The sequence below is a fragment of the Strix uralensis genome, chromosome 7 (assembly GCF_047716275.1).
Source record: "Strix uralensis isolate ZFMK-TIS-50842 chromosome 7, bStrUra1, whole genome shotgun sequence".
NCBI classification, from domain to species: domain Eukaryota; kingdom Metazoa; phylum Chordata; class Aves; order Strigiformes; family Strigidae; genus Strix; species Strix uralensis.
In genome coordinates, this window is record NC_133978.1 from 4,461,298 (window position 1) to 4,485,693 (window position 24,396).

The 24,396-nt window shown below is 42.8% G+C and overlaps 1 protein-coding gene across 4 annotated transcripts in view; it reads right to left on the reverse strand.

Annotated features, from left to right (window-relative positions):
• Window positions 1–24,141, reverse strand: part of MCU (mitochondrial calcium uniporter) — a 94,105-nt gene extending 69,964 nt beyond the window's left edge. For 3 of the 4 annotated variants that reach the window (XM_074874188.1, XM_074874190.1, XM_074874191.1), the window contains exon 1: window positions 23,968–24,141. In XM_074874188.1, the coding sequence (XP_074730289.1) occupies window positions 23,968–24,096 (129 nt within the window). In that variant the 5' untranslated portion in view covers window positions 24,097–24,141. Of the gene's footprint in view, window positions 1–7,572; window positions 7,648–23,967 lie in introns of those variants that run through there. The other variant, XM_074874189.1, reaches the window with a different exon arrangement.
• Window positions 24,142–24,396: the final 255 nt, after the last annotated feature.

Below are 24,396 nucleotides of genomic sequence, written 5' to 3' on the forward strand. Positions count from 1 at the left end.
TGCCAAAATTTACCACAAAAGCAAGGCAGGAAACAGAGGATTCTCTAAAGCATGTTTATTTTCTTTCTTTTCGAAAAATCATTCAAAACAAGTTCATGGAATAGAAGTTGTCCCAGATACTTGACCTGCTACAGAATATCAGCCAAGTCACATGTTAGTCATGGTAGTCCACTAACCTTCACCAAAAAAAAAAAAACCAAACTACCTTATACCAGACAAAAGCATTAAATCTTGCAAGAAATATTCTCAAATATCTGCTATCTAAGACAGGAGCAGACACAAGCCATAAGAGACAGACCATCACCTGAAAGGCTCGTTCATTAACCAGTTCAAATGATATGATGGAGTTTAAGAGAAAAGATAGGTTACAGGTTCATATTAAAGGCATTGCATGTTTTCACAGACTGAAACGATTCTATGAATGCTTCTGCATATTTCTGCTCAGCCACGTAGCACAGAACATAGCAAGACACTTATGGTTATCCGAAATATACAACTGATATATAAATACAGGCCCAACCTACAACTTCAGGCTATCAACAAAATGTCAGCACACTCCCTGTGCTTTAACTGTTCGTGATAAGCAACTAATGGATGTCACAACAGCAAAGGCTGCTGAAAAGCAGTACTGGAGGATGTATGTAGGACATACTCAGTTAAGTGTCATAGTATTCAAAGGTTCTACAAGCCAGATAAATACACATCAAATAATGCCAAGAATGTAAATTCATCCTCCAGCATCAGTCCTCCCGCTCTTGCTGTTTATAGACTCCAGCAGAAGTGGTGAAGCTATAAAAGAACTCCCTCATTACCACCTGCTCAGCCTTCAGTATACTGCGTATCTTCAAATGAGGGGAAAAAAAAAAAACCACCCCCCCAAGAACGTACATATTTCCAAACTGGCTCTCACTGACATGTGCAACATTATTCTAACAAAACAGTCTTACCAAACAGTATGCAGCTGTGCTCAGACCAAAGCCATAGGAAAACAAGAGTCAGGCGCAGTTACAGCTAAACTAGAAAAGCCGGTTTTATCTGCCATTTCATTATTTTTCACTGAAAATGTGGACATTGAATCTCTTCTAAATCACTCATCAGGTCAAACATTAGGAGGGTGAATAACCTGATTGTCACGACACACCACACTGTAACCCAAGGTGTTTTTCTGTCCAGCAAACACTGCTAGCTCTGATAAACCCCTATGACTTCCTTCCATTTGGTTGGTTGCCTGTATTGGAAAAAATGTGGGGTTAAGAGGAACAGACTACTGCCTCCTTTCAGCATTCAGAAGCTTATCAGCCATCTAAGGCAGCCTGGAGAAAGACAATTCGCCTAAATCTGTTTAAATACCTGCAAAAACACAAGGACAGCTAAGAATGAAGGCTTTAAACAAAAGCTTGCACTTGGTTGAATACCCAGTCAGTTCCCCAGCGAGACAGGAAAGCACACACACAGGATGCAGGAGTACTTTCTAAATGAATGCAGTTATTCAGCTATAAGCTCGTTTCTGCAACGACGGTAAGGCAATACAGTAACCACTAAGGATTACAGCTCTGACCACCGCACCCACCGGTTCCTGAGTCACAAGCATTCACCATCTCATCCGCAGCTTTAAGCTGCCAGGAACTTCTACATATGGCTACATTCATGGGGAAACAGGATTAAAAGATTCAGTCACTGACTTAATAACAGTGTTGACTTAGTAGTTGTATTAATCATCCTGTTGACTTGAGTGGGTCTCAAAATACTGCACCACACTGAATAGGGACTTTCTCATTCTACACCTTTCACCGACTTGACTGCTCAAGAACAGCACGCTCAAAGCTCTAAAACACAATTCAATGATAAACACACTTCATTAGACTTCGATGTTTTCATATACAGTTAAACTCTCATCTGAAAAATCAGAGGCATGTGATGAAACCAACAGACTGGTCTCCATATCAACCTCATTCAGAAATGTAACAGCAATTTCCCTCATGAGCAGATAATGAAAACCTATAAAAATCACATCTTAACCATTATAATTCATATCCCATTCTGTATTACTCCTTAAACATTCATCAGTCATTGCTCACCTTAAACAAATACAGATTAATTTCACTTTTTAAACAAATCCCATCTAGTTCCTCACAAATTATTTTTCTGTCAGTCTTCCTGACAAACAGGAGGATATATATGCAATGTAGTCAAAAGCCCAGTGGACTTCCAAATCCGTGATACAATTTTTCAAGTTATTCTCAAAGCACATTAACAGTTCGCACATTTGATAAAACTTTAAGACTAGCACACAGAGAACAAAGATTTGCTTTTTGCCTTTTACATGTTATATAGAAAGCCTCAGAAGTTCATTGACATTAAGAGACACTGAAACTTGAATCAATGATGATATTCAACACTTCTTAACATACCTCTAAGAACCAAAACCTTTCCCATCCAAGACTTTCAGGTTTTTAACTTTGATGCTGGTAGACAAAAGTATGAAGATCAAAACAGTATAATACTGAAGAGATGAATGAAAAGATACCAGTAGAAAAGAAGTCATGTGGCATGGATGGAAGGAAAGCGGTGAAGATCATCATTAGTTAGGCAAGAGTTTTTAATTCATGTGTGGAAAGAACAGTACTGCCAAATTCCAAAATTAAATTATTTTTGAACTAGAAGTACAGAGCCCCAGAATGCATGCAGTTTAAGACAATTGAAGATTTAATGCAGTGGCATTAAAATAAGAGATGGGAAAGCAAAAGCAGAGCTGTATACCGGGGTTTGTTTTGTTTGCATTTGTAAGTCCATGCGCAGGCCAGATGGTATCGGGGCAACACTAGTACCTTCCTCACCGACTTGGGTGAGGGGAAAGAAATCACTCTCAGCACGTTTTAAGACCACATCAAATAAGAGGAATGGCTGATACACTAAAGAGCAAGGCTATCACCTTCCAGTAGGTCAGACAAACAGGCAAGCAAGCAGCTCAGGAGGTTCAAATTCAAATGTGCTTATAACCACATGTTGTGCTGCGTTAACAAAAGCAAAACTGCTTCGCTCTGCCTGAGGGGTTTTTGCCTCACGAGGCCACACCTGGAATAACACGGTTCAGTTACGCACACCCACAGTACAATGGAGAAGTCAAACCAGAAAGAGCCCAGAAGGTCCACCAGATCAGAGGTCTAGAGCATTAGATATTTAAGAGGCTACAGCAGAGTTACAAACAAAGAGAGGCTAGCGGCTGTTCAGCTTGGACAAGAGACTGCTACATGGTCCAATCCATCTCCTACTATCTAAAGAGAAACCACAGGCAAGATGTAGCCAAACTCTTCTGCAGGTTGCACAGCAAAACCTCAAGACACAAATTGTTTTCACACAATTCTCATTGGCACAAAATAAAGTGGACAAATTACCATGAGAACTGTGTAGCACCAGAAAAAGGAAGCCCAAAGGGGCATTCAAATTTCTATCTTCATAGATTTTTCAGAGTACACCCGGATAAAGACCTAAGTAATCTGATGTAGCATTGAATCTAGCTGTGCTCCAAGCAAGTTGAAGTTGCCAACTCACAGAGGTCCCCTGCAATAAAAACTACCCAGTCTTTTTCAACAACTGTTTTGGTTTACTGCTGATTAACATTCATAGGGAAAACTTGCAAAATTTGACCTTCTTCCTACTTGAACACTGACAAAGCCATGATTAAGTATCATTTAAAATATCTCAACATCCTTCAAGATCATCAAATTCTCCATTCTAAAAGTTCCTAATGTAAATACCCCCAACAAGTTTGTACTCCAACACCTACACATGGCAAGCAACATCACCACCCATCTATGAACACCACTTCTTTCACCTAACAGGTGTGATGAGTTAATAATTTCATTGCCTATCAGAAAATTAGCCCCACCTGAATGTCCTAATTGGATGCAATTTCAGCTAAGTTGTCTATGTAACACTCCACTGATATTTGGATTTATCCCAGTGCTTTTTAAACTTCTAATAATCTGCCTGTACATTTTACTTCAGTTTTCATTCCCTCTAACATTCAAATGGTTACACTGCTATGGATATCTCATAACATCATTCAAATGCTGTGTCCCACACTCCACAGCCACAGCTTCCACACCCTGCCTGGCAGTAAAAGAAGGAAAAGGAAACCCAATTTCATGAGCCCCTTTTGAAGAGGGAATATCTACCTTCCTAAATTCAATCACCTGAGAATAGGATGTACACCTGCCATCAACACTTGCTACTCAATCCCAGTGGGTTACTCATGCAGTTCTTAAACCCTGGACTTTTGTTGGCATTACTCAGTCAGAAACTTCCAAGAAATCCTGCACATGTGTATCTTGTAAAGAACTTAATTTTACCAAGCAGTGCCAAAACAAGCAACATTGCTACTGGTTCTAACAATAGGGAGGACTCCTCATCAGTTGTTAACATGATTAAATCTGCAAGTAAATTCATTTAGTCTTCCTATACAAAATTAACATTCAGTCTAAGGCAAGCTCATGGAGGACCTGGAGTTTTAGAGTTCCACTAATACTTATTCCAACAGAAGCAGCATTCCTTGGCACTCCTTGTTATGCCTGAATGGTATATACTTCCTTAAGGCCTCACACAGACTGGCACAATCTTGTTCCCTTTGGAAAAAACAAGATACATACAACTTCAGGTTATTTAGTTGACTAAAATTCTCTAATGAGAAAAGCAACTTTAAATTTTTAATAATTACTTACCCAAAACATTTGCTACCAACATTTGTTTAGACTTCTGTCTCTAGGAAAATCCAGATAATCACACCTACACAATTTTGCTGAAGAGATGACTGCAGAATTTTTAATACTGACCTATTTGTTAGCTTGAAAACCAAAAATAAGACTGACTTGGTAAACAAGAGGGAGAAATTTCATTTTAGATTAGATACTGAGGGTTTTGAAACAAAAATTACTAAACAACATGTGTTTATCTGTTTATCAATGGAGGACTTCGTACTTCTGGAAGAGCTATAGATGATATTTCCTACTGCACATTCAGAAAACATCGATCAAGTGTGAGGAAGAAAGATGGGAACAAGGCAAAGTTTTTCCTCCCACAACCCTTCCACATGCATAGGCTCACTGGAAAAAAAGATTCTTTAGCCAGAATTCCTAGATGTATGCTAGAAAAAGCCATCGTAGATACACAACAACAGAAGCAGAATATTCACCCAATTGGCAAACAATAATTAAAAGGTGACTATTGCATTAATAAGCCACAGACCAACTGCCTCTGTGGAAACAGAGACACAGCTTCAGCCATAGCAAGCCCCAGTAGAAGAAAGACCAAAACTTTGTTAGCCACATGTATAGTACACATGTTAAACTCCTTGTTCTTTCACTAGGAAGTACAACTTCCAATGTAAGTTACAAGAGAATGCACCAACTTTTACTCAAAACTTCACCCAAAACCAATTCTGCCATGGGCAAAAGCATTAGAAAGCAGCCCTACAGCCTACCCCATACAGAGGGCACAGCTAGGGATTCTACAGCATGTGCTCAGGGACCCATCCATCTACCTTCTCACACTCAGCGTGGTCTGAACAATCAGCTTTCCTTTATTAGAAGTTGGATATAATTCTCTGTTCCACCCTAGCAGATAGGATGCACATCCAGGTTTCAGCAGTTTTTAAATTATTTTTTTTTTACACCATACCCAGCACACTATCACACACAATCCAATTAGCAGATACAAAGTAGCGTGGAACTACCTTTATTTACTTTATCCAGCCATTTGCATGTTTGAAAAAGCTATTCTTTGTCCCCTGCCCTGCCAATATAAAAGGCTTGGTATAACTACCAAGATGTCAAGTATTGGCTGTAAAGCTTCCAAATGTTTTCTCCTAAATTCGGAATTTTTCATGAAGTTACTACTGAAGTATAAACAAAGGTAAGAGGCACTGAAAATATCTATGCCATACTTTTTAAGCTTGTTACCCTCTGAGATCTGGAAAAACGCTAGAAGACAAAACAAGGCTTGCAACACAAAAACATTATTTTGCCCAGGTCCTGGTGGTAAATGGTACATTCTTCCTCTACAAAGAAATTCTAACTTCCCCAGCCGTTGAACATTCATAACACCCCAAGCACTGGCCCAACACTCCCAATACATAAAGATGAGAGAACTTACAATGCTAGATAATTACAACACAACACATGATCTAACTTAGAAAACTAATTCAAGCAGAAGCCCACAACCCTCTAGGCAGAAATAACACATATTACTCACCACACACTCCGTACTGAGAAAAGGGAAAACCAACGCAACACCAAGCGAGGTGGTGGTGTTCTCATAGCCTTTTTGCTCTGCTCAGCCCATGCCCACTACCATCCCCCAGACTAATCAGTGGAGCAGAGCCCCTTCCACAGCTGCTCCTCATCAGGCTGTTGCCCACTCAGCCATTCCCCGTGCACCCAAGAGGCACAGGGAGAGTCGAGAAGCTCTTGGGCCAGGTGGGACTCATCCCTCCAAACCCACCAAGGTCAGTCTGCCATTTTCTACCCAGCTGGTTTTGCTCTGAACACAGCTGGTAGAGGAACAGAGAAATCCCTTTAGGAGAGAAAGAAAGACAAGGCATAACAGAAAGGACTGTTCCCCCCCTTATAATTTGTATTCATTTTTTAAAACCAATTCTCTTGCTATATTAGCAAAATTCTTAGTTGGTTTAATCTCTATCCTAACAGTTTGTGTTTTTTTGCCATAAAACCTTGAAACTTACCGAGTAGAGGTTTACTAGACCTTACATGGAGAAAATACCCAGTTAAATGCTGCAATGGTAGAAGCAGCATACAATTTTGGATGCAATATAAGCTTCCTTCCTTGTAGGTGCTGGAAAAGAGGGATAACTTCCCCAGCTGGTAAGCAGTTCTGCCCTTGAAGCTACCTGCACTTTTCTGAAGCATACACAAGCTGCCTTCTTTCTGGAGCAGCAACCACCCTGGCATAACTATGTAGCATACAAATCAAGCTCTAGCCCTCGTGCTACCACAGCCACAAGTACAGATTTGACACCCAAAGATACTTCCTAAAGCACAATGCTAATAGTATATTTCAAGGGGTGATTATTTTTTATCGGCGTGCTGCAGAAGTAGACATGTCATCAGTTCAAGAAAAATCAACTGCTGACACAACGTCTGGAAAATACAGTTTGGATATTATGTACTATACATCTATATCTAGCAAACTTATTACATTTTTTTCATTTAATACCATTAAATAACTATTCATTTCTGCTTATCCCTGGCAAGCCTATGGAGCTGCATAAAGAAACCCCAAACCAAAGCAGCCCGGTGTCCATCTGTTTGCACACTCCTGTAGTCAGGGATGCTCAGCGACACCAGTCTGATTTATGATGAGCTTCCTTCTTTCCAGCTCACGCTTGCAACACGAACTACTCCACAATCCCAAAGGCACAATTGGAACAAATAGCCAGTTTAACATCATAGGTCAAATATCCTTCAAGAGGTCCAAGAAGCATGACATTTACTTCAGGAATGACTCAAGGTCACCACTCAAAGGGCAGAGATTCTTAGAAACTAAATATTTACTTACAGAAAAATCTGGGAGAATCCCCACAGCCGCCTCAGCCTTCCCTGAAAAGCTCTTTTGCATCCAGACAAGGGAGGATTCATAAAGGTAAATCATCTGCCTGCACAGGAACTGCAGAAATCGCTTCCTTTGAGGCCTCTCTGCCGGCAGCAACTACCAAGCCAGCATGAAATAAGTTACACCAGCCTCTCCGGGCAGGGTCACCCTGCAGCTCCTGCCTCTTAACCCATGCTTACTCACCCTGACAGCCTGGACAACAGCCAGTTGGTCATTCTGCGTGCTTTTACTGACAGAGGAATATGCAAATGCCAGTTTTTGCTAATGCAAAGCAGATAGGAATGCCTTCACACCTCTAACTCAAAAGGGAGATCAGAACTGCCCTCCAACCCAAACATTAACTCTCCCCAAAGTAAACAGATACAAATCAGAGCATACTATAATTGTAACCACAAAATTGGTGAGGTTGTGTACAGTCCAGCATTTCCAGATTCATGAGGGATGCCTTGGAAAACAGTTGTTTGCCAGAAAATGCTTTCAAAGAAACCAAGAGAGGGTAAAAAAATCATGCTGGTCCTAAAACTCGGAAATTACAAGTAATTTTCCACTTGCTTGACTCTGGAAGTAAAAGAAACTTGCACCTAAACTTTCCACTGTACCAGTAGAGTCAAGGCATTTGATCTCATCTCCACTTAAATAACAACAAGAAAGACAGAAATACTTGATGCTGGACCTCTGCTGAGTTCACTGCAAGTGATTTTTAGCAATACTGATGACATATCCATTTAAATCTTTGTCACGGCAGTCTGCCAGGTTACTGTTTTACTGACAGTAATTCTAAAATAATCTTAACACAAGTACAGTAAAACAAGATGTTTGGAAGTACGCATCTTCAACTTTGTATTCCAAAAACCGCTTTCAACAAATTCTGAATGAAAACTGCCCCCAGAAGTTTTAGGCTCCCCAAAAACCTCCCAGTAGCGCTCAAACAATTAGAGTGGAAGTGACAAGTATTGCCTAAAATTATCATCAGTGAAAGGTCTGAACAAGATGAGTCAATCAACAAATGCTCTAACACATAGCTGGTTTGGATTTGGGATTTTTTTTTTTTTTTTGCTATTTCACATGCATTCTTGTACAACTTGTTGATAATTACTAATCAAAGTTAATTTGTAGAAATGTAAAACTGGTAGTAACCAGCACACAAAGACAGATGGTGGCTTGTGCTAGATTAAGTGGACATTCTATACCTCTACGTACTCTTGCTTGGGTTTGAGTTTTAGAAACTGTACTTGGTAGAAGACAGAAGACAAGGGAGAGGACAGGAAGAGGTGCAAGTAAGACATTTATCATTGGAGGCTCTGGAGCATCAAGTCAGCACATTATATAAAATTAATCTTGCCAGCTACTGGTACTTAGCTTTTTCAGCAAAGGCGGTATTAGTCACAGTCAGTAGCTCTACAGAGAGGCACAGCATCTCAGAAACACCAGAACAAGTGCTAGAAAGAAAGAAGGACTGATATACAAGGTGAGATTGTACCTCATTAGATACACACCCGTTTGAAGATACAACAGACGCCACACCAGTAACGGCAGCAGCAAGGGTACCTCCAGTATCACAGGGGCTGGAAGGAGCTCTTAGCAATCAAGAGAAATGGTACTCAGTTGGCTAAATGGGTCACAAGAAGCCTTCAGCGGCCTGTTTCAGAGATCCAAAGGCAATTTTCATTTAAGTAGCATCTTAGGAAGAAAAAAAAAATCCATATGCAATAGTTAGTTTTGTTCCACAGGATCCAGGGAGATTCCTTATCTCATGACAGATGAAGCAAGGACTGCTCCTTCAAAGGGAAGAGGTCCTGTACTCCAAAGAAAGCACTGGACACTAGATTAGGACTACAAAAACTAATGCTAGCATTGATATAGCCCACACTACAATGTAAAGGTGTTTCTGATAAAACCTCTTGCCCTAGCAGCAGTATTTACAGCTCAGGAACTCGGGATGTTTCCTATGCAAGAAAAAAGAAACGAGCAGCTTTAGTAGGAATGGAAAGTGTCACACTGCTTTGTCGCAAGTTTTATTCAACTTTATTATTCTAAATTCTACCTGAATATTACTTAAAAGCTGTTCTATAAAGCAAATACTTTTATGAACAGCAGTTAAACCTGACAAAAAAGCAGATCATTTGCACGGTCACTCCAGTGACAGGAGGGCATCATGAAAGCCCCTTCCCATCTCCTCTCTTCAGGACACAAGGGTTAATATACCGTGTTCAACCTTTGAGCTTTATAGCTCATTCCTAAGTACTGTGGAGAGGGAAAGATAATTAAAGGCTGTTCAGAGCTGTGGGTAGAAAGCAAGCGTCTAGTCACAGACTGGTTACTTTTCTCCTATCAGATTATTTACCTGCAAAAGCTGCATCACAATTAAGCCGGCTCACAGCAATTATAACTGCTAAAAATTAAGACTTTTTGTTGGGTCATGTGTAAGGTTATGCTCTTTCAGACTCTTATTCAAAGTGCAACTAGTAGTCCTACAATAACTTGATAGTCTTATTCTCACAGCAAGGATGAGGAAAAAAACCCCTATTGTTAGTACACTATTAAGCAAGGAGAGGAAAAAGTAGCACTGCAGCAACAGCACTAGAAAGACCAAGTGGTCAGAACAGCATCTTTTCACCAAAGTTACCTGAACATAAATCAGGAATATAAAAGTCAGTGAAGTGCTTTGAAGTGCCATCAAATTCCTGTACTTATAATAACAATGATAGATGGCAAAGTGGAATATGAACAGATGACAATAGTTCAACTGCATCCTATTCTTCATCTACTTTTTTTTCCCCCCATTATTTTTGATTTTCTGCCTGTAACTCTCCTTCCCCTCTAGCTTGAAAACAACTAGCTTTCCAGTGAGTCAATGAGATTTATTTGTATGGATCAGCAAGTTATCAAGCTCAACTTGAACTTCATTAACTGATTTCAAAAAGATTAAGAAGTTAAACTTACAGTGTCCTTTCAGCATGTGTAATATTTTTTCACTTCTGCAATGAATTACATAGATTTTTTTCATGGTGAGGGCTGGAAGGTTTTTATATTCAGGTAATATACAATAAATCAAAATTTCTGTAACAAGAAGTTGCACAGATTTCCAGTGCTTATCTCATGTTTATGTACCAGCTCTTCATGCATTTCAAACAGGCTACAGTACAAGTTGAGAGACTCGGCAAAATACCACTGCAGTAGGAGAGAAGATACAGTAACATCAACATCAACAACTGAAAGATACGTCTTTTCCTCTATTTTCACTTGTATTTCTTCAGACAACAGACAAGCTAGAGGTTAACCTGTTCATTCGTACAAACTTCAGGCTGGAAAGCTTGCAGAGACCGCTAATGAGGATGGGAAAAGCCTCACATAACTCAGTGATTACCATGACTGACAATTAATATTAAGGTGCAAGCTTCACCCCAGCACAGAGATGAAGCCAGAGCTGGAGAGCTGCAGCTATAAACACAAGTCATAAAATGTGAATTCTAATCGCTTTAGATTAAACAAGTTTCATACATATTATGTATATAATTAAGTATAACTTCAAATGAAATATTTCAGAGAATGTTTTTTCCAAGGCAAATCGTGGACAAAATAACTCATTTAGAAGCATTTTAAACTGCTGCATGCTTCCAAATGGAGAAAAAGGGAAATACTTTTGAGAAATAAATCAGCCTAACCTAAAAACAAGATTCATGGGATACTAGTTAGTATTATAAAAATTGAAAGCGCCCTAAACTTGGAAAGTATGACAAGAAAAGGTTGAAAGTTTTGGGGGTTTCTTTTGCTTTTTTTCTCTTTAGAAAAGCTTGAAGGAGGCAGATTAACAGAGCTAGAGAGCATTAAAAAAATTACCAGAAAACCAACAGAGGGTGTTTTTTTTGGGGGGTGGAAAGCGGGTAAGAGCTTACTTTAGTTTTAAGCCAAGGCAATTCAGTAATGATAGACTTGAGTGCTGATAGGCATCCCTAGCAAAACGCAGGTTTCCACAGTCAGCTTACTCAAACACCCATATAGTAGAGTCTCCACATACTCTAGGGCGTCTTGCAGCACTACAATAGCAATTCAGCTTTCTTCATGCGCCTACAAGCCATGTATTTCCACATTCCCGAGACTGTAAGAAAGCTTGTAAGTGTTGATGAGTCAGAATGCTGCTTGGAGCATCATCAGCTCTAACACGTGGCTAGAAAGATCACATCCCGAAGGAGGCAAAGAGAGCTCTGTACTGCCATCAAACTCTCTAGTGTGGATACACAGTGAACATGAAGATAACCTATGGGTTGATTGTCACATGCCAATGTTGATTCCATCTAACATAGAAATCCACACAAATTACGTAAATACTGCCTTGAAGAGTACCACGGTACTTTGACATTCTAATTCCAAGAACAAACAGCCCTCTACAGTGCAGTCTATTATATAAAATATCAGGCTAATCATAGCAATTCAGGTTTATGAGTGTTGCCAACTCTCCTAAATGGAAGTAAAAACGTGGATAAAAGTATTTAGAATCAGTCAATTACACACCTACCTCTCTTCCAAGGACAAACTAAGACATTTATTATGTCTGACTGACCACAAGAACTAACAATTCCTCAGGAGAAAAGAGTGCTTGTTTTAAATCCTAAAAGCAACACCACTCTATGGTTAGGTGTTCTTGTCTATTCCCCTCCTCTCCACTGATACTTGAATAATTCAAGGAACACCCAGTTCCTAACCTTGAGGAGTAAGACTGTATCAAACTGGCGTCTGATTATTTTTCAGCCCAAGCCAAAAAAAGCCCAAATCTCTCATCTGAGCCACCAACAGCACTTTTTACTTCTACGCTTGCCCAAGAAGTAGGTCGTGAAAGCAGCAGCTCCACCAAACTCGCCCTAGATGCAAAGCCCTGGGTACTCCACTCAAACTGGAGCTGTGGGTTAGCGGCGTGCTTGGGACTGGAGAGAGAAGGATGTACTGCAACAGATAACGTGTGTATCATTGACTGCAAAAGGAAAAAAGCACGATGCTGTAATTACAAGCAGACATTCAGCACAAGAAAAGGAGCTGCTAGGTAGAGAAAAACTGAATGGCGCGCAGGAACAGTTGACAAACATCCCACCTTTGGAGAAAGATGAAAAACAACATCTGTTCAAAATGCTATTTACAAAACAATTCATTTCACAAGCGCCTGTGTGGTATTAATGCTTTTCTCAAAATCCTGACTTACAACATCCTTGCCAACTCAAAAGACCGTATCTGCATAGTCTCATATCCTGCCCTACTCAATCTAGCTAAATAATGAAGAGGAGTACTTTGTGCAACTGTTTGTTTAAAATTACTCTCTTGAGCATTAAATGCCAAAGGGAAATATGGAAATGGTCACTCCTACGCACAAGAGTGACTAGCTGATTCAAAATTGTGATTTATTTTTAATGAGTACGTGTGCAAATCTGAGTCATGTTCTTTATGTTTGGACAAAATTATTCTTAAGATAAAATTCATCTTGGACACCATCACTCTATACAACTTTGTATAGAGAAATCGGTGGCTTTTTGGCTTCAAATCAAAGCTCTGCTTTGGACCATCAGCTTCTTGTTATTTATACAAATAAATCGGACTCACATCACCCCCCCAAGCAACTAGGAATGGATGTTTCAACACGTGCAACCGTTTCTCCCTTCAACACCGCTTTTCCAGGTGTCAAAACGCCAACAAATGAAACAAAACCATTAAACAGGTCTGCAGTGAGACTCTTAACTGGAAAGGGTTCAAAAGCTCTCTCCTTTCAGAGCCTCACCTCATCTGTCTGGTCAGTAAATTCTGTGGACGATATAGCATTGTAACCACTTCTGAAGAGCCCAAGAAGTTCTAGCAACAACCCTTTTAAATGATGAAAAAAAGCTCTATTAACGAAAGCTTTTCAGGAAAAAATTGCTGCCTCAAAGCAGCAAAGTTACCTCCAACTAACCAACCTGATATTTTGCAGCGGGCAGGCTGCAAGTAAGCCAGTACGTTCAAGCTCATGTGATGCTGCAGCCAAAATGGAGTCTGGATATTCGTGTAACACTTACTCCTACTGCCTTCACTTGCTGGAAATAGTCTCAAGCAACATGCCCTCTGCTTCCTCAGTCCTTCTGCATGATGCATGGCACTGACCGTAGCCTGAACGAAAGCCAAATAGCACTCTGTCGTAAGTTTTCAGGCAGTTCATAAAGCACAAGTGGCTTATCCGGAACTTGGAACAGGAAGGGAAAAGTCTTAAACATATTCCTTTAACTCAGAGGGGAGCATTTGGAGCTTGTTTCATTACTAGCAATATACTTTGCTTGTAACACAACTCCCTTTCTTAAGATAGAGACTAGATTTGGTTCTCTTGAATCCCTTACAGCCAAGTCCGAGTGAAGAATCCTACTCTCCTCTTAAATTCAACATCCCCAAACTCGGAGGAAACCATGCAGCGCTGTACTAGTCTAATTATCAAATCTACTAAATATTTAGACAATGAAATTCCTGTTATCACTACCTTAGAAACAAGTCCTTTAATAATGGGAATAGCCTTGCAGCAAGCAGCAGGCTCCCTTGGGAGCTCTTTATGCAGCAGATGCTGTTATGCATCACAAACATGCCATGCTCCATCATCCGATGAAACATTCAACTCCTCCTTTCCCCTCTGCAGGAAGCCAAGAGGATTTCCCAAGTCACATGATAAATTAGAGCATTTTCATTCCAAAAAAGGAACCACATTTTTTTCCCCTGAGAAATCTCTACACTTTTTCAGTTCACTGTTATTTCAGGGAGGAATTACTTTCTCTGACAGCCTTCCCTCCCATCTATCCTCCACACAAGAATCTCTGCAATATTTCAGACAGGTTTCCAATTAATTTAAATGACTTTAAAAAGGTTGCTGCTGCATTGCATATTGACTGTGTCTGAGTTTTGTCTAGAACCAGAAGAACATGAATGGGACATGGTCTATCAATGTGTTCTCATCGGTAAGCATTACATACATAATGACAATATAGTAATCATACAGGAAAAGTTCTATACAAAAACCATCATCCAGACCCCAGCTATGGCTTTCTAACATGTAACTTGAAAAATTCCTGCATCACTCTAGTGCTATCTTTGACAGCCCATTTTCTCTTAAAATCTTAATTGGTCACAGTGGTATTTAAAAGTGTCACTTTTGGAGTTACTGCCAGGCAGAAAACCCCCCATCACTTAAGTCTAAACATCTAAGACATATGACATGGGTAAATTATGAGGATGTATTTAAAAAAAAAAAATGGTTTAAGTGGAGAAAATAACTCTTTCTTTTACAATAATCTGCCACAACCAATTTCTTTCATTTCAAGACACACCTTAGAGTCCACTATTCTGATTAAATTCCACAACCTGCATTCTGGCTGATGAACATCCATTTGCTATTCACCCTACAGATTTCAGCTGCAAATCAAAAACGAATGCAGCATCATTAGAAGTCATTTCTGGCAGAAGAAAACGAGGGCTTAAGACCATTATCACCATGCCTTAACAAGGGGGGTCTAGAGTATGTAAGTCAAGGGACAGGTAGGCGCACAGAGGAAGGAAACCACGTAGAGGAGAACAGCAGCTGACAAGGAATACAGAGTCACAGTTCAGCAGATACCGCCATTCACGTTTCAGCTGACAGCGAGCAAGCCCGAATGTCAAGGGAGCACCTCCTGCTCATTGGAAGCTATACCTTGACAAAGCCATGAATTTACAAGGACCATATGTTGGGTTCTAACGGAACCATTCTTAAAGTTGCTCTTCCAGCTATTTCCAAAACAAACAAGTCTCAAACATAGAAACAAGCCACCTCCATTACTACTTTCAGGGAACATGCGTTTCCTTAGCTGCTCCAAAGTACAGTAAGAGAGATGAGCTCATCCCAGTAAACTCACTATGCAGCTTAAGGAAACATGACATTCTTTGTAACAAAACAAAACAAGGAAAGCTTTGCCTAGCTTGGCGCTTTTCAAGGTCATATGGCGATGCAGAACAGGAAAAACATGGAGTAACTTCAGATTCTTTTCCAGCAACTGACCTAGAAAATTGGAGGATGAGCTGGAAACTCCTCTCACAACCTGGAAGGAAAGGATGCTGCTTGCCAGCTGCTGACCCCACGGTCACTTCATTCATGAACCACTCACTGAGCTTCCCCACCTGAAATTGCATGGACACTGATCCAAGAAACCTAGTTATTCTGCATTCCTCCTTCCAACCCATGTATCAACTAAGAGAAATCCAGTAGCAAAGGTGTCCTCACCTAACTCCATACTCAGATTCTCCGCAGTGAGAAGCTCCGAGCAGTCTGACAGAGTGCTCGGGTGTCCCCAGCTCCTGCACACATACGGAGGAATAGGTGCTGCTCCGAGGCGCATCGCAAAGTCAAGGCTTACCACTTTTAACTGGCAGCCATTCACCCTTGCCCCATTTCTACAACCTCGCACCACTTGGAGTCTACGTAAACTTTGAATAACAGAAGGAGCAACAAGCTACGTACACATCTTGGGACCTGCATGACAAAAAGTAACTGAAATGGTTACCACAACATTATTCCAAAACCCTCTCAAAACAGCAATACATTCCACAAAGCTTTTCTTAAACCCTATAAAAGTTCTTAGGCTACGACCTCAGAGTGAATTATTTGTTCCCAGCAGGCTACAGGACAGAATGCAAGATTGATAATCACCCAGAGGGTTTTTTTCATGGCGGTCACCCTCTGGTAGATCCTTCCTAAGTTCTATATCTAAGTGAAATTCGAGTGTTAATTATTGCAGTAAGCAGTTTCAGAGATTTGAGTCTCGTCATTGCACGGCAGTCCTTTCCTCCTGGGGAAGCCAACAAAAGTGAATCGCTGAAACGAGCTTGTTTGCCGTGTTTTTTCCCCTCTCCTGCTTATGCAATTTGTTCTACATTTCCTAATTCCTTAAGAGCTGCCAAGAATGCAGAAAAAGATAGCGGACATGCTTCGTATTTTACATGAGACATAAGCAATACCCCATAGGCTTGCCCGACTGGAAAGTAATTCCACATCACATTCAAGTACTGCATATTTTCATCTTCATTAAAATGACATCTCATTTTGATGACCAATTGAGACCTTAATAACAGGAAGAAAACCCTTTGCCAAAACTTTAATAGAAAAGGGACAAGTCACTTTCTTTTCATCATTAAATACTCAAGGACAAAAACAGTCCTTAAAGCCAGATCGCTCTAGTTCACCCTCAAAAAACAAGTACTGAAATATGATGAAAACCGCATCAGCAATATGACAGGTGGTCTCTCACCCAGAGAGCACTTCAGAGATTAGAAGTATTCCTCCATGGCGAGCAGAGAGCACACAGTTTAATCTAGCAAAATTTGTCAAGGACAGCCCTTCATCCCCCACAGGGCTACCAGAGGCCATGGGAGCAGAAAGCAGCAGTTGGGATCTCAGGAAGAGTGACCACCAGCTGACACTGCAATAAATAAATAAGGAATTAAAAAACCCCAAAACCAACAACAACAAAAACACAACAAAAGTAAACCCACCCAAAATCTAAAACCATTTCTAGATTTCCATGGACCTACAAATAGGAGAATAATTTAAATTACAGATTTGTGTCACCTCAACGCTATTTTATAGAACGGCAAACGAAGGACTCCTAGCACAAATCAGAAATGAAGTCATAAAAGTTACGTTTTACCCTCAAGACTGGGTGGGACCTAATCTCAGAGAAAGTTTAATCTTAAAGATTAGTCTAAAAACAGCTTTAGAAAATGAACACCACCACCAAAAAAAATATTCTTTTTTCTTCTCTTTTTCAGGCTTGACTCTGGTAAGGAGAGCTATACCCATCCTGTCTAAGTACAGCTGAGAAACAGTCCCTGCATGGAAAAAGAGCTGTCCTGAAATTTTTATATTGACTGGATCAACCTTACCATGACTGTAACTTCCTTTCCTATCACAGATCCTACTTACAAAGTCTTGATTATTCTCATAGACTGAGTTATTAAAAAAAAAAAAAAAAAGGTAGCATCCTCAAATAATGGTCAAAAAACCTCAACTTCTACTTCTTTCTGTATAGCACTCCTCTTTCACATAAAGAAGGCCCTAGAACAGTGTTCTCTGGACACAGCCAAGTAAAGCTTTCTTCCTATTCATGGAATGAATGGACACATCAAAAGCTATAAAATGTCTTTTTTTTTTTTTTTTTAATTCAGCCTCCCTTCAATATCTGTTTTGCTCTGTAAGAATGAATACGATCAAGAGAATGTTTGAGCCACTTTCATACACCAAAGAATACTTGGTGGTCGTTCCCCCTCTAAGTTTTTGTTCATGCAAAAAAAATCCCAACACAATCTAACGAAAAAGCTAAAAGGCACAAAATTTTCAACTTAGTACTGGTATTCCATTGCTCTATAATTAGCTAAGGGCAGAGTCCCTCCTCTCATTTCAAGTTAAAACACTGAAAAAGTTCTCTTTCCTCCTGAACCTTTCAAACTAGCGTTGGGCTGTAGCCTCCCTTGTGGCAGGAAATCCAGTGTGAGGCTTTGCCTTGCATTTTAATCAATTTAGTCGGCACTAGAGTGGGCAAGCAGCAATGAGAGCTACAAGAAATCGTTATGTTTTCACCACCCTCTGCCAGGGTGAGGAGAGCGAGGAGTCAGTAGGACAGCAAGCGCACATGTGTGGGAAGGAGATGAAGGAAGAAGCAGGAGAAAAAGGAGGTTTGGTGGAGAGACCCATCTTTACAGTCAAACCATCCCTTCCTAGGGCTCCCTCAACATTATAAATATTCTGCTGAGTTTTTATTTGCTTATATTGCAGTTCAAGCCACATCCCACGTTGACTTCCAAAGCGACACGAGATGCATCTCTTCATCGTATGCAGCACACGCTGCTCCTGTGGATGTCCAGGCATGGGCAACATTGGAAGTCAGGGTAGGCAACAAGTGCAACCAAAGATCCAGCAAGAATAATTGTTTTATGTCCCTTCAAACCACTGGACAGCCACCAGTCGTTCAGCTTTTTAATCATTGATTTGAAAATTACAATCAGCAGTGTGCAAGGTCAGGCAAACAGAAGTTCAGTTAATTAAAGCAGTCCGCCAGTTGCCATCCTCAGCAAAAACACAGACACGACACCAAAATATTCTTCCAGGTCTCACCATCCTTGCAGCCAGTCACTGCTGCTACCTGAGTTTTGTGAGCCCCAGGATTCACCTGTTAAATAAATTTGTTTCAAGGGATGGGCAACAGTAGGGCAATAAACTGTTGCTTGTGACACCAAGGGCTTGAGGTGGTTTCCCACCAGGGAAATCACCACCACACTACTGAGCAACAGCTTCTCTAGAAGTGGATGCTGCAACAGTTTCAGCCACTGAGTGGGAAAAAAAATCAAGAAACACCACTAAATACACATTGTATCTATGCCAAGTAAAGGACAGCTTCAGCAGGGTGTCCATTGTACCTTCCTCCCAAAGCTTCTCACATCCCAGAACACCTTTCCTTGGCACAGAGTCCTCTTGTCTTGGCAGGATACGCTCTCTACTGCATCCTTAATACAGGGCTACCCGCACCAAAATCCTACCCTGCTTAGAGGACTGATTGACACAAGTAATCCTGGTCCTCATCTAGAGCAGAGATAAAAACCTGCAGGTTGCCCAATACCTACTTGAAATTTGGCTGCAGTTCAATTAGGTTGAGTTTTTCCTTTTTAGGCTTAGAAGAAGTTGCCAGGGGTCATTATTCCTGATCTACCCAGAATTGCCAGGATTAACTACCATAGGAACACCACATATAGCCGAGCCCTTGATTTTCAGCAGGTATTTTTTCCAGATCTGAACCAGCTGATTAGTTTCTGATCCAACAGAACTCAACCACTGGCTACATGCGCTAAGAAACACAATAATAAGAGACTCTAATCTTTATAGGAAGTAAGCCACAAAGATTAGACATTCAACATGCAGAAGCGGAGCATTTTATTTAAGTCCTTGGTCTACCACCTCATATTTGAAAAACATTTATAGCTTACTTGTTTGTGAACCGTTTTCACAGAGGATTGCTTCCCAGCCCCACCGCATCTCAGCGGCGCAGAGCACTCGCCTTTGGCAGCTTACCCTCAACACCCACAGCACCTGGAACAAGCAGGAGTGAAAGAAGAGGCTTCCCTTGCTTCATAAGGAAGTTTCCTCGAAGGAACATCCACTTCAATTCTTTCTCCACACTCCTCCGAGGGCATGCTGTCTAACAGGAAAATAGCAGCATTTTTTGTATTAAGCATTAGAAATTACTGCAGGACAAAGGCCTTAATTAATAGGTAGTATTGTGATTTATGGCTGCTATGCTTCCCACCAGTTGATAACCTCACAAACACCGCTAGACTGAGAAGTGCCACCTAATATCCCATGCCAAGGGCTCCATCCCCATCCCGCTCCCGTTGCTTACAACACCAGCACGTGGGGCTGTGCACTCGCACCCCCACAGCACACCTTGCACGGTCCCTGCTGACCACCAGCAGCCCAGCTTCTTCCCACCACTCTTACTGCTTCTCCATCCTTTGCCACTTCTTGCATGTAGCTGGCATACAGAAAAAAACACCCCGCATAACACACTTATTCCACTTCATCTTTCTTGCTGATACCGACTTTTGCCATTTCTGGTCTTCCCACCAGCAGAAGCATCTTGGTCTGATCAGCCAAACTGTGTCTCACCTCCCGTCTTCACACGCAACCTCCCAGCAGCGCATCAGATCCCCGCAGTTCCCTCCCAACGAGGAAGCGCGTACAGCATCCGTTTAAAACAAACACTAATACTATTGATGTTCCGCTCTATGAGCTGTTCAGCTGTACTCGTCTCCAAAGCTGTAACCATCCACTCATTCCCCGACATTACAAACCCCCAGTCTACTTCAGCAGTTTCTCCACCACAAATGTGCTTGCTAACTCTCTCCCCTCTCCTCTACAAAGCTTCTTCCGCTCTCATGTACGTGTAACTGAGACTGGGAGAGTGAAAAGAGATACAACCTCTGATACTTCTGTTCTAAATCCATTTATTCAGCTCTGTCATATTCTTCCAACGCTATGGATGTTCCAGCCCCACTTCCTACATGGTTATGCCAACTGGCTCTCTCCTTACCCTGCACAGTCATCCTGCGAGGCACAACATCATCACTTTCAGAGGGAAAATTCACAAATATCAGTAAACACTTCCTCCTGCCTGCTTCTTCCTATTCCAAGATCAATAAGTGAATTTCCCATTCAAATTTTCTGCACCCTCGTCCCAGGATCTCTCACACCCTGTGATACTGTTCAGGTAGGACAGAACATGAAGGCTCGTTGTCTCATCCAAAACCCCACATCTACATGCTAGAGCCTGCTGACCTTTCCCAACTCTCTCAGGTTTCAAAACTCTCAAGCAAGCTGTGAATGCTTCACTTAAGCCCTGTGTCTCCCAATATTACTGTATTCCCACCTGACCCTTCATAAACCAGGTATTTACTCAAGAGTTCGGACCTCCTTGCCCTCTCTACTGTTTGATGTTATCACAGCCTCATTCTTTACACTTTACCCATCTGGAGGGTTTTTGTTTGTTTGCTTGTTTTAAAGTACTGTCCTCTCACAGCAGTCAGGTCAATTGGTCCAGGGTCTTCCAGCACAACTTATATCCCTTTTGAAAGAACTCATCCATAAGACCATTTAGAATTTCCCCCCTATTTCAAGAAAGCCAATTTAATTTATCACCTCTGCTAGAAATCAGCCAGTCTGAGAAGTAACCAAGTAGAATTTATAGTATTTATTAAACAATACTGCACAGACATACCTAATATAATCATTCTATTAATTACACCTATACTACACAAACTCTTTCTATCTATTTCCTAATATAACCTATAGCATCAAAAAGCTGCAGTTCTATCAAAGAGCAGGATGAATTGTTTATCAGCAATAACCAGTTGATGTGACCCTAACCACCTCCGATAATGAAGATTCAACAGCCTTCCCAGGAAATAATTCAGCATTTCACTCCTCTTACTGTCCGTAAAAAGATTCCCAGCACCTAACCAAATCCCTCTTCTCACTCTGTAAGCCCATTCCTTCTTCTCCTACCCTACACAGATTTTCTGTTTTTCTGATTCCTCTTTGCAGCTATCTTTTTCTGATTTTCTCTTTATTATGAAGAGCTCCAGATCCTGTAATTTCTCCTTGGAGAACATATATTCTAGGATTTGGCAGCTCTCGGGTCTCTACTCTCTCCCAGTGGTCCACATAGTTTCTCAAGTGCAGCACGATGGAAAGGATAGCTCATCTTTTCTGTGAGGAGATCAATAGGCACATTACAGATGCTGTCAAAAGGAACAGTTAGATCCCGGGTCCAAAGCTGCTCACAGCAAGCTTCCACCCCATCACTAGGTTCACAGGGACACTTCACCATTCAACACCTCCTAAACCAACTTGTGTACACACTCCCTATTGAAAAGAAGAAAACCCCCAAAAACTAATCACTGCAACACCACAAATAGCCAACAGTCAAGCTGCCGGAAATCAAACAGCATAACCCAACCAGTACTAAAGCCAGAAGAGCTTTCTAATCATCAGTCCACAGGACACAAGCAAAACCCTTCTCCTTCCCCAAGCACCTGAAGGAGACAGCTTTGACAGTATGATTTTAGCACGTTCCCGAGCGTGCCCCCATGACAGCAGTGTCCACTCAGCTTGGGCCACAGAGACAGCAAAGTATCCCAGACAAACTGAAGAGATTCAGGACATTTTTTTAATGGTTGGTTTTAATCTTCTTGCACGTTTACTGCTACGCTTAGCCCGATTAGTGGAATCAAGCATGAATCTGAGTCTCTGTTCAATTAATCGCAAAGGTCAACTTAAATTTAGATGAGTAATTTACTATTTTCTGGGCCAGACTGCCAAAAGAAACAACTCAAATAATAATTATGAAAACTGAAAAGGCTGTTCCACACCTGGACAGAGTCCAGGGTACCGGCGGCCTCACTTGGCAAGTTGGTATTTACAAAGTCTGAAGTCAATACTGCAGAAGTCACACTTCACACATGTGAACAGTCGCACTGCAAATATGGGACTGATGCAACTGAGACACTCGATACCAACAGAACCTCTGGCATCCCATCGCTATGAAAACATACCGACACCAGCAGAGGAACTACCAGCACCCTGAAAATATAAGGCACAAATTCTTAGCTGCTCATTAAACAGTACCCTGGGGACCCAGCGTTACAGCTGCTTTTCCAGGGGAGCTCAGAGCCCTGCTCCATCACCCGATTAATACACGATTTCAGTGGCTTTAGGTAGTTTCGCGATTAGTTGCTTCAGCAAAACAACAAGTGAGCGACAGGTGCACACCTCCAACGGCAGCTTTTTTTATAGGCACCAATAAAACAGATTGTGGCAAAAGCTAGAAGAATATCCCACGGTTACATACTGTTCCCTTAGTTTAAAAAGAGAAAAACCTCCCGGTATTTTTAGCAAATCTCTCGAGCTTCAAGACGCAACCTGCTGCCTTTACAGTTTTTTTCCACCCTAAGACACATAGTAAGCAACGCATGTGCTGCGAGTCTTCTCTTTTCTGTCAGAGCCATTAAGCACGCTGCTTCTGCAGGGGAAGCAACCAAAAACTGGCATTTTGTTGTCCCCCCCACCCCACCCCAGCCGCACCAACCTGGATGACACCGCCCCGGAGCGGATTCGGGGAGCCCCCCGAGTGCCTCTCCCCTGCCTGACCTTGAGGGGGGGCGGCAAAAAAAAACAACAAAAAAAAAAGGAAAACAAATTAAAAATTAAAAAAGCGAAGTCGAAGATCGGCAGGGCACTGCGAGGGCCGTCTCCCGCCCGTGCCCCGGGCTGATGCTGCTCCCCCCGCCGCCGCCGCCACCACCCCCGGCGGAGCTGCCGCCCCCCGCCCCCCCCGGCTCCCGGCGGCCCCGCGCGCCACCTGGCGGCCGCGACCCGCCGGGACCCGACCCCCGCCCCGGGAGCCCATCCCCGGTAACCGCGGGCTGCGCCGGGCCGCTCCCGCGCCCTCCGGAAAGAGGCGGGGAAAAAGCCGGCACGGCCCGAGGCGGGATCGCTTGTTCCCGGGGCAGAGCGGCGGCAGGAGGAGCGGGGAGCTGCCCGCTGCCGGAGCGCGGCCGGGGGCTCGGCTGCCGCCGCCCGCCGCGCTCAAGTTTCGCCCGGCGACGGCGCTAAGGCGCGGCCGCCCGGCCGGGGGCCGCCACCTCCCGGGGAACGGGGCAAGGAGGGAAGCCGGGCCCCCCCCTCCGCCGCCCGCCGCTTGCCGGCACCGCGCCCGCCTCAGCCGGCCGCCGCCTGAAGGGCACGGCTGCCGCCTCACTCACCGTCCGGTGTCGCTGCTGCTGCTGCTGTTGGCGGCGCCGCCCCAGCGCCGGGAAGCAACCGGCCGCCGTCAGCGCGGCGGGGCGGCGGCAGAGGAGGAGCGGCAGCGATCTGCCCGCCGTGGCCGCCATCGCGCCGCTGGAGCCGCCTCACGCTGCGACGGCGGCGGTTGCTGCTGCCGCCCGGGCGGGAGGGGGGGGGGGGGGGGGAGCGGCGGGGCGGGGCCGGCCTGCGGCGGCGGCCAATCGGAGCGTCCCCTTCGCCGGCCCGGGGCTCGTCAAGCCAGGCCGGGGCCGCCAATCAGCGCCGCGAGCATGCCCGGCCCGGAGAGGCGATTGGTCGCTGCGTTCCCTCCCCGGCGGTGGGCGGGGCCACGCGCGGGCTAGAGGGTAGGGAAACTCCTCAGCAGGGGCGCGCGGGGCGGGGCCGGA